The sequence below is a fragment of the Nyctibius grandis genome, chromosome 25, assembly GCF_013368605.1.
Source record: "Nyctibius grandis isolate bNycGra1 chromosome 25, bNycGra1.pri, whole genome shotgun sequence".
Taxonomy (NCBI): domain Eukaryota; kingdom Metazoa; phylum Chordata; class Aves; order Nyctibiiformes; family Nyctibiidae; genus Nyctibius; species Nyctibius grandis.
The window spans coordinates 1,651,154-1,661,679 of record NC_090682.1 but is presented as its reverse complement, the minus strand read 5'-3'; the positions used below and the strand labels follow the sequence as shown (position 1 = coordinate 1,661,679).

Genomic DNA, 10,526 nt, shown 5'->3' with positions numbered 1-10,526 from the left:
ACAGCAATACCGTGTTTATTTGGGCCCAACACCAAACATATCCTGGTAAATATTAGCTAAGATGTAGCTGGGTTACCTTTGATTTAAACCGAAAGGACTTTAAATGCTGTATTATATAACTTGCTTTATATAATCTCCTCTCAACAGTATATAGATACTTGCAATGTGCTTATATAGGAGGGAATTTTTCTCCTGCTGAAGCAAATCAACACTTCAGTTGTGTGTGGGAGCAAGAAAGATTTGTTAAAGGGAGAATTCCTTTGTCATCCAGCCTGAAGAAGGGTGTAATTCTTCTGCCTCTTTGATCTATTTGGGGGTAGCTTAAGCAGGGCTTGTAAAACAGCCTCTGAAGAGGCTATGTGAGATTTAAAGAGGCAGAAAAAGAACGATAAAGTCGGGGATGAGGAGCACAACTTATGATGCACAGGGTGTGACAGCCCAGTGTCTCACACTGATGACAGTCAATATTCACATCATTGCAGAAAAGGACAAAATGAATGCCAACGACAGCTGAAGCTGCACATTTTTGTGCAATAAATAGGGCTGTTAGGAGTTAAATACTGGAAAACTTCTGGGAATGGTGTGTTGCACAGGAATATATTATTTTTGCTCAAACTATGCATTAACATGAACATATTAAAAGTGCGCCAGGAAAATAAAACTCGAGGATTGTTTAGGAAGTGACCTCGTTCCCCCCCTTCCTCGGATACGTGCTTAAAGTTTAACCTTTGTCAGCTACATTCTCAACCAATAAATTCAACAGCAAAAGTTTAAAACAGCGAAAAGCTGCATTACAACAAGAGTGACCTTCATTTTTTTTCATTCTAATTTTAATGAGCAGAGGAGAAAGGTGATTTCAGTCTAAGTGCAGAAAGAAGGCAACTGTATGAGACAAACAAATTCATTCTCAGGGCTGTTGATACAAAGAAGGAGATTAAATAATAGAATTTACTTCTGGCTTTACAAAATGTAATTAACTTGTACAGAGTGAAGGAAGGAGGCTTTGCCAAACAGCAGTTCGTTCCTTCACAAAAGGATTGTGGTGACAAGACAAGGGGACCCTCAGAGGGTGCCTACGCTTCCTTCACTGTCAATGTGGGGTCAGATGTACAACTGCATAGGCAATGATCTAACAGAAATGGCTGAAGTTAAATGAGTTGGACTCGATGATCCTTGTGGGTCCCTTCCAACTCAGGACATTCTATGACACAAATTTCATACTAAATAACTCTCATCAGTACATCTAGTCCACTGGATGCCTATGGATTATCCCCAATTTGGATACATGAAATTAAGTCTTAAGGGAGCTAAACAACTCTTGCCACAGATATTGAAGCACATTATTAGACCCTGAAATCAAGTGAAATTTGAGCAGTCTGACAACAATTTGAGCCTAAGCATTTTGCTCCTAGCCAAAAAGGAATCACTGTCTCACCCAGGCTATGATGCAGGATTTCAGGTAAGTGCTGTAGCATATTTGGCTTGCGTCTAAAAAAGTAACTCTTAAGGGTTGTTTTAGTGTTACCTTCTGTTGGGAAGGGTAATGCTGCAGAAATATGATTACAGTACACAGTTCATTTTGGCCACATGAGAAGAATTTTGTTTATCAAGGGCTAAACAAATAGGCACACAAGGGTATGCTTTCAGGGTGGGTTAGGACTGTGCACTAATCGAACACATCCTCTCTGGCAATGAAACACATTTTATGCTTGAAGGGTGATAAACTCTGAGATCAATTTTTTCTAAGAACATTCCTAAGTTTTGGGTCAAAATCAAACCCTAGATCTGTCTATGAACGTAGCAGGCAATCTCTAACTCTACAGCAGATCAACCTCTCCCCACTCCTGCATGTCTGAATAACTCCAAGACTGGGAATTTTCCAAGTGTAGGTTGATCCAAATTCCAGTCTGAACACATCTGTAGCATTTTCTCCATCAGTGACTCTTATTCCCTGGGTCTCTCTTTAACATGGCCAATCAAAAAGGACAAAATTAACAGGGATGCAGAGCTATACTTTCCTTTAAGAATGGATTTCTGAGTCTGATCCTTTAGTCTCAGCCTTACCTTTGTGGTAAGTAAACACCCAGTTCTCCTGCTGCTGAAATTTAATCTTTTATTCTCACCTAAAAGTCCTATTGGAGATGTTTTTTGTGATTCCAGAGTTTGAAATTCACACCTTCAAACCCAATCTATAACCATGCTGAAAATAACGGCATATCTGGCTTAATTGTGCCTTCTGCATCTACTCTTATTTCTTCCTAAATTCGCTATCCACATCACATCCAGAGTCTCCTAATGCTGACGTACACACACGTATTTGCACAGACAGGCCCCACTTCATCTCCTAAAAGGCAAAAAGACCTCCTCAAAACCCAGCCACTCCCCACCAGTTTTCCCAACATACGTCCACGATGAAGTCACCTGCTTCTCTATGCCTCCACTTATTCAACTAAGCTGAGGACAATATTAACAGTTGACTGATTCAAAGTTTACTGAGCAAGCCAAAATGATTGTTCTTTGCTGGAATGCTCCTTAGGCAAGAAACTGTTAGTTTCCTCATATACTTACTGGAACTTTTCCCCATCAGCTGAGGGAAAATATGCAAATTTCAGAACTTTTTCCTACACAAGTGTCTTGAGACTTTGTCAGAACTTACTTCTCACCTGCAGGTATAAACAAAACCTGCATTACCTATAACGTTTATTATTTCTTACTCTCCAGAACACTATCAGCAGAGGGAATGTTCAACTACCTCCGGAAACGCTTTACCAGCCACATCAGAGAACGTAGCCGGCGAAGAGCGAGGCTTGTCTCTAAAGATGGAAGGTGTAACATAGAGTTTGGCAATGTAGAACAGTCAAGGTTTGTCTTTTTGATTGATATATGGACAACTATCCTGGATCTCAGATGGAGATACAAAATGACTATCTTCATTTCAGCATTCTTAGGCAGCTGGTTTCTATTCGGTCTCCTCTGGTACGCTGTGGCATACATACACAAAGATCTTCCAGAATTCAATCCTTCCATAAATCACACCCCCTGTGTTGAGAATATCAATGGCCTGACTTCAGCTTTCCTGTTCTCCTTGGAGACCCAGGTAACCATCGGTTATGGCTTCAGATGTGTCACAGAACAATGTGCCACTGCCATCTTCCTGCTCATCTTCCAATCTATCTTGGGGGTAATCATCAATTCCTTTATGTGTGGTGCCATCTTGGCCAAGATATCAAGGTCCAAAAACCGGGCTAAGACCATCACCTTCAGCAAGAATGCTGTCATCAGCAAACGTGGTGGGAAGCTCTGCCTCCTTATTCGGGTGGCAAACCTCAGGAAGAGTCTGCTGATTGGGAGTCACATCTATGGAAAGCTTCTGAAGACCACCATCACCCCAGAAGGAGAAACAATCATTTTGGACCAGGTCAATATAGAATTTGTAGTTGATGCTGGCAACGAGAATCTCTTCTTCATTTCCCCATTAACTATTTATCATGTCATAGATAAGAACAGTCCATTCTTCCACACAGCAGCAGAAACCATTCTGCAGCAAGATTTTGAACTGGTGGTGTTTTTAGATGGCACTGTTGAAGCCACTAGCGCTACCTGTCAAGTGAGGACATCCTACATCCCAGAAGAGGTGCTCTGGGGTTATCGCTTTGCTCCCATCGTGTCTAAGACCAAAGAAGGGAAATACAGAGTAGACTTCCAGAACTTCAGCAAGACAGTGGCTGTGGAGACTCCCCACTGTGCCCTCTGTCTCTACAATGAGAAAGAAGCTAAAGCCAAAGAGAAGAAAGGCTATGACAATCCTGGGTTTGTCTTGTCAGAAGTTAGCGAAACCAGTGACACACAAATGTAGTTCCAGATCTTCATGGGACTGTACCTTTTTTCATAATGAATTCAATCTTGAGAGGATTAATAACTTAGTAAAACAAAAAAAAAAAAGAAACACAGGTTTGTTTTTACTCTAAAACAGCATTTATCTTCTCAAAGCCTCAAATCAAAGAGGAAGAGAATACCAGTGATCTCCAGAACGCTATTTAACTACACTACATATGTATTTCATAGAATTTATATTTTTATACCTATGGGACATTTTATGAAGCTGCTATGTTGGAATGTCCAACTCACTTAAGTTCCCAGAGGCATGCAAGTCTTAAAAAGGCTGAAAAGATGGGAGAGAAATTTAAGGACATGTTAAAGATACACAGCTGTTGGAATGAGAACATGAAAAGAGGAAACAAAAGGCAAAGCTAAAGAAACCTAAGGGACTTAGGAGCCAAAACCCCCCAAAAAAGGTATGTTTCTGGTTGCCAAAGTCCTCTGTGAAAGCAGACTCTCCGGCTCCAGAACACTTGAGCACTTTTGAACATTTTGAAACAATTCCTTCTGTTGAGGCTGATATATGTACAGAAATGGAGCATTAGGGGATGCTACATGCTTAGGAAGCTAGAAAAGATGAAGCTTGGGCCATCCTGCTGCATCTAGAACTCTGTAAAATATGACTGCTTTCCTGTGAAAGCCTTTGATTCCTTTCAGGGAAAACCAGCCAAATGGAAATGAAAAGTGAAAAACCAAGGAGAAGCAGAGACCCACTATGGGAGAAGAAGAATTTTGCAGCTTATTCCCATCTCACCCTTCAGATACTCCACTTCCCCAGGAGCTGACTAACTGTGAAATTACAAAATATCTGAAGACAACTGTCCAGAAAGAAGGTGAACCACACTGGGGAGACGAACACATTGATTGCTTCACACCTGGCAGAAAAGCAATCCACTGGGAGAAGAGAGGAAATTCCCAGCTCTAGTTGTATCCTTCAAAAAAATCCCAACGCAAACACAGATTATCTTTTCCTTTGAAGCATGAAGGTCTTGTTAAAACAAAAACACAGCATAGGAGCCTCCCACCAACAGTGGGCTTCAGATTTAGTTCCAAACTGCTCATCTCACCACAGCAAAATGTGCATCCCTACAGGAAACAAGTTCTGCTCAGTGGTAGCTAAGTAATAGTGAACATTTTCCAGATTTGATTTTTGACGTTTATGTTTCAAGCGCAACAAGAAGCTCCAGTAACTTTTTGGTGAATTTCTACTTTCTCACAGCATTTTTTTTCCCCCCAACTAGTTCTTTTGCTGAGAGTTCAAGTAGCAGACCAAAGAGAGGTTTTTTTGGGAACTCTTCACAGTGATATAACTCAGCTCATCTATTTTCAACACTGTGGTAAAATGGAAGCATCTTTAAAAGCTGCTGGACTGAGTGGTTTTAAAAGAAGGGGAGAATTAAGCAGGTCAAATGATGACAAGACAAAGTTAGTTTGCAAATGAACATAATGTGAGTATGGAAATCAAACTCTGGGATCCAAGAGTGTTTAGGTCTCAGTCCCAATGTAGCATCAGCTCCTTTGTTGGTTCAGAACAAATCACTTCAGTATGTATCTCAGATTTGCCATCTGTAACACGGGACATAAAGTACTTACGCTGTACAAAGAACAATGTTATGAACAATTACATCACTAAAGCACTTTAAAAGCCAATTCTCAGCTGTCTCAATCTTTCCTCTTTTCAGCACACCATTGTAACACCCTTCTTCACTTCAATTGGAAAGGTCAGCACAGAAAGTTCTGTTCTCATCACACATTAGATGTGCTAATAACGGCTGCGCTATGGCTAGAACTACATAATGCTGGAACCACCAGCCGATACCTCCAAGGTTAATTTACAGATGTTGTCCAATATCTTAAGTGTACTGGTTTTGCAACTTTGCAAAATAACATTGTAAACTGTAAAAGTATTTTACAGTCCCAATCACCACAGCATCTGAGCCCCTCCAAGCATTAGTGCATCTCAGACTGCCTGTTTGGAAGCACAGTTGTTATATCCTCCACTCAATGGCACACCAAAGCACAAACAGCGAGCGATTAGTGGCCATCCACAGAACTCTAGGAGGGAGCAGGGAAGCGAAATGAAGTCTCAAGAGTCACAGACTTGTCTGAACCAAAAGGCTACTGTGCTGCTCAGTCCTTCCGTGGTTGCTGCTACATTTCCTTTCTAGGCTTCCTGTACAGTTGCCCTGTGTATGACTTCCCTAGAAAGCAGTACTGAGTATTCAAGGCTTACAAGGTATCCTCCTTAGCCCTGGGAGAAGAGATGCACCAAGGTGCCCTTAATAGAAGCAGAAAGATAGTCTTCACCATACAAAAAAAAGCACAAGTCAACAGGAAATCCATTTAAAAGGTCAAACCCAGCTACGTAACAAGGAGACAGGAAAGATTCCTGTTTTCTTTAAGTAAAGCTGGTTTGGCATGTTAGTGCTAGGGCTAAAAAAATAATTAGGTACTACTCCAGTACCTGTCCAAGTGGTAGTATACATCCTCCAAAGTTTAAAGGGTCCCTAAACACCACGCTTTCGGGCGCTGCCCTTGGAAAGCCCTCTCAAAATCCTAAACCTCTAAGTTCATAACAGCTTTTCTAGCCTCTTACCCCATGTCTCTACAGCACAAGCGTGAGGAGGCATTATTCCTGTCTAGAATAAGCACTACCACAACTCAAATAGTAGATACTTGATCTCACTGCAAGGATGATGACAGTTACACCACCCTCAAAAGCTAGCTGTGCTGCCCACAGTAAGGGAAAGGTGATTGTATTCTTTTGCATGTTGTGGTGTTCCAGAGAGGGGACTGGCTACTGCACAAAGATGTGAGTGGGGCATATCCAAAGCTGACACGGCCATGGCTGAGCTATCAAGCTTAGACGGGGATCATACTGGGACCTAAATGGGAATGTAGCAGTGAAAGCCTCCTCCCATGAGCCTGCTGCTGATTGTCACTTCAGGAAACGCCTGGCAGTCCCCTCCTGCCAGCGGTGCACCCAGCAGGAGATAGAGCACTGTAGTCAGAGCCCAGCAGCAGGGGAACAATGAGTGGAATTTCCTCTTTCTGTCCAGAGAGGGCTGTTTGTCACCAGAGAGATAAAGGCCCCGGGCAGGGAAAAAGGGTTATCGGGAGACACGCCGCACGCAGTGCCACTCAGGACAGACTCCGCAGGAAGTCTATTTTGGGGGCTGTCACCCTTCTGCCATTAAAAGAAAGTTCAGTTAAGAGGATGAAAATAAATTTAATCTTGCTGAGCAGAAGTGGCTGGAGGGAACCTCAGAGCTGATACTGGAAAACAAAGACTGGTTTCTTTACACGTGACAGTTTCACTTTTACATCTCCACAGCACTCAAGCCTTATGGTTCTCTTCTCCCTCCAGTCTGGAGACTGCCTGTCACAACAGCAATTAGTCCCTTCCACAAAGTGGAACACGCTATGGAGGCCAACAGCCTAGTCAATACAAAGCAAAGGACTGAAGAGAAAGTTCTCTCTCTTCAGGAGCACAAATCAGACCATGTACTTATTGCTGGGTTAAGGCCTAAAGGATTTAGCTGTGAAAGCGTTAGCCAAGCAGCTAGGCTCAGGAATAATGTGTCTGCACTAAACTTAATTTATCTTCTCATTTCACAAACAACATGTTTCTTCTACTGTATTTATTTTAAACATTCTTTCAAGCTGTGCATAATATTTCAATCATTTTGAAATAGATTTACCCTCCTGCTGGCAAATGAATAAGGCATCCTGCTGACTGCTGGAGAAAGGGCCATGAATTAAAATAACTGCTTTTAGTAAACTGACATGTGCTAGTTAGCTGTCTCCACACACTCTTTGGTAGTAACTGGTGAAAAGAGACCCCTAAATAATAATAATAATAAAAACAACAAACCCTGGCATGCTGTTTAGATACTCACACTGACTTGCATTGTTGCAATGTGGCAGACCACCGCTAACTAGCTCACAGCAACTGCCTGGATAACTTCTGCACGTACATGCTTCCTTGTAAACTCAACTACTCGCCCATAAACAAGTCAGCAGTGTGCAAAGCCCCGACACAAGTGAGAGCAGCTGAGGTGTCATATCCTCTTTCCTCACACCCCAGGCAGCAAACTGATGTGGTTAGACTCAGGCAAGTTCATCTGGGAAGAGCCTTTATTTCCCCTTCCCTTTCATTTTACCCCCCTCAATTCACCCCTGCCTTGAGCTGCCATAGCACTGACCCAATTCCTGTTCCCCACACAAGCAGGGAGAAACCACAGCACAACACAAGGGATGCGAGCAGAGCCCCTGCCACAGCAGGGACAGGGGAAGCTGAGCAAGTTCCTAAACCTTCTGCTGAATCTGCGCCTACAGCTTCTTGCTGCGGCCTGTAAAACCTCTATGACAACACTGTCACCAACCCTAAATCACATATCACCCTGTGACAATGTCACTGGAATAAGAGTGAGGAAGGCTAAAGCCCTCTCTCCACGCCTGCTAGAATACACAATATGTTTCCTGAGGCCAAGTCGACATTCCTGTGGTGGAAGCATCTGCCTGGGGAAGCTTACAACTTGAACAAACTCACTGCTGCACTTGAGAGACATAAATCCTCTCTGCTCCAGGGAGGTGGACAAGCAAGGGGAGGCTGGAAATGAGACAATCTCACTTTGCATCTCGATTTGCATGCTGCTAGCCAAATTTAAGCACGGAAAGTATTGAAGCCCTTGCTCTCCTGAGTGACCACATCCCAAGCAAGCTCTGCAGAAGCAAAGTTACTGCATTATTCTGTTATGACAACCCACCACAGAGGCAAGCTAGGATGCTAGGGACCACGCAGGGGTGCTGTCAGAAGGATCCCAGCGATCCCCTCAGTGTCTTCTGTCTTGCTGCCGCTGGATGGCATCCCTTACCTCCAGATCAGCACCGCGAGCTCCCATCTCCATACAGGCAGCAACCCTCAACTTCGCATTGGCAGTGCAGCAAACTTAACAGTGCGAACCACGGCAACCTTGAAAGCGTGAAGCTAGACTTTATTGAGACTGTTCCTTATTTTATTACACAAAGTTTAATGCCTTTAGTGACTTATTTTTGGCATGAGCCCTGCTAGCTGAATATATTTAGCCACTTCACAGAAGTGTTGGGAGACTTAATTCACTGCAATGAATTCAGAGGTGATGTGTAAGTGGAGGGTTGGGGGCTGTAAAAGTCACCTCTGCAGTGGCATCTAAAGCACCCTTAACAGAGTCTGCACTGGGTGGGGTAGGTTAGTAACAGCGAGGCTGGGTCTGGGGAGACCTATATTCTGTCTGTAACTTCAAGCAAGTCACCGCTCCCTGCTTAGAGCCTCAGTTTCCCCAGCTGTCCAAAAAAGCAACACCACAGGCTACCTCGGGAAAGCTTTGAGCTTGAGCTCTGTTAGTTTTGCAACAGTGCCCAAAAGTGTCTGTTCAGCTGAAGCCCCCCCTCTGCTTTGGAAGTGTTCCTGGTACATTACAGAGCCTACAGAGGCTCACACAAAGGATTCACTGCCACTGTAGCAGTGTTTGTAAAACCATCATATCACTTGACACTATCTAGCAGTTCAAATTACATCCTTTCACACTCCTGTGCCAGGAGCTTTGCAAACACCACCAGAGGATCCTTAGCCTGTTAATTCCTGAAGGGCCACTCTCCCAAAACACAAGGGCAGACCCCCAGCCCAGAGCCTTGCGAGGTTTCCACCCACTCCCAACCTCAGGCAGGCTCAGCCCCTCACCTGTGCCTCCAGCACACACCCCCACTTCAGGCATCTGAGGCCTAACCCCCCGCTGCAAATTCAGAGGCCTCACACCACATGCAAGCCCCCAGGCGGGGCTCCCTCCCCCTGGGGCAAGTGAGGAGAGGCTGGGGGGGGGTCACTAGAAGGGACCAGTCACCCCTTCACGGGGCATGGGGGCAAGGGTGGGGGGGCAAATCCAGCTGGCCACAGCAAAAGTTTCAACCCCTTCACAGTAACACCGACCCTAAACACAAACCGCTCTTAATTTATTTCAACTTATCTTAGCTCTACAGACCTTAACAGTGACAGAAACCCCTCAGTGGGGGGTTCAGGTCATTACAGGTACCATCTGCCAACATTCCCAGCACAACCTCCCTCCAGTAGCCACACAGGGACACTTGGAAAACCAACCTTGTGCTCCCCAGGGGCTGGAGCTGCTGTTCGTCCCCAGCACGGGCCTACAGCAGAGGAGGCTCCTTTGGCTTGTGCACAGGCCTTTGCAGCAGCAGGGAAGGTAAAGCAGATCCAGCATCAGACTTTACAGCTCCGGGAGCAGAAAGCAAACAAAAAGCCAAAGCAAATAACAAGCTTGCAGCAGTTCCTGGAAAGGAAGAAGCAAGCTCTTGTGTTGAAATAGCTGTGCATCAAACTGCCAGAGTCCCTGGGTCATTCCTCCTCCTTCAGCAACTAGAACTTAAAATAAGAAATACCAATCTTCAGCCTTTGCTGCCTACTCCTAGATCACTTGCCCAAACAAACCTTCTGGGGTGTTTGCTGCAGCTATTTTTACTGGTTGAAGCAGCAGCTCAGGTGCAAACACTTCTGGCCATCACTGACACACCTGCTTGCACAGTGCCTCGTTCAGGGCAGCTCATCCCCACTGCCCAGGTGCCAGGGATGAGGGATGTTGTGGTGGCCTCAA

General features: G+C 44.4%; 1 protein-coding gene across 1 annotated transcript; it reads left to right on the top strand.

Annotated features, from left to right (window-relative positions):
• The first annotated feature begins 2,740 nt into the window (after positions 1-2,740).
• Positions 2,741-3,856, top strand: KCNJ1 (potassium inwardly rectifying channel subfamily J member 1). The gene has a single exon (XM_068418373.1). It carries the CDS (start codon positions 2,741-2,743, stop codon positions 3,854-3,856), a length of 1,116 nt encoding a protein of 371 aa, XP_068274474.1.
• The last annotated feature ends 6,670 nt before the right edge of the window (positions 3,857-10,526 follow it).

What these genes read in the sequence shown, in the direction of transcription:
- KCNJ1 (XM_068418373.1), top strand. Translation starts at nt 2,741, where the DNA reads ATGTTCAACTACCTCCGGAAACGCTTTACCAGCCACATCAGAGAACGT.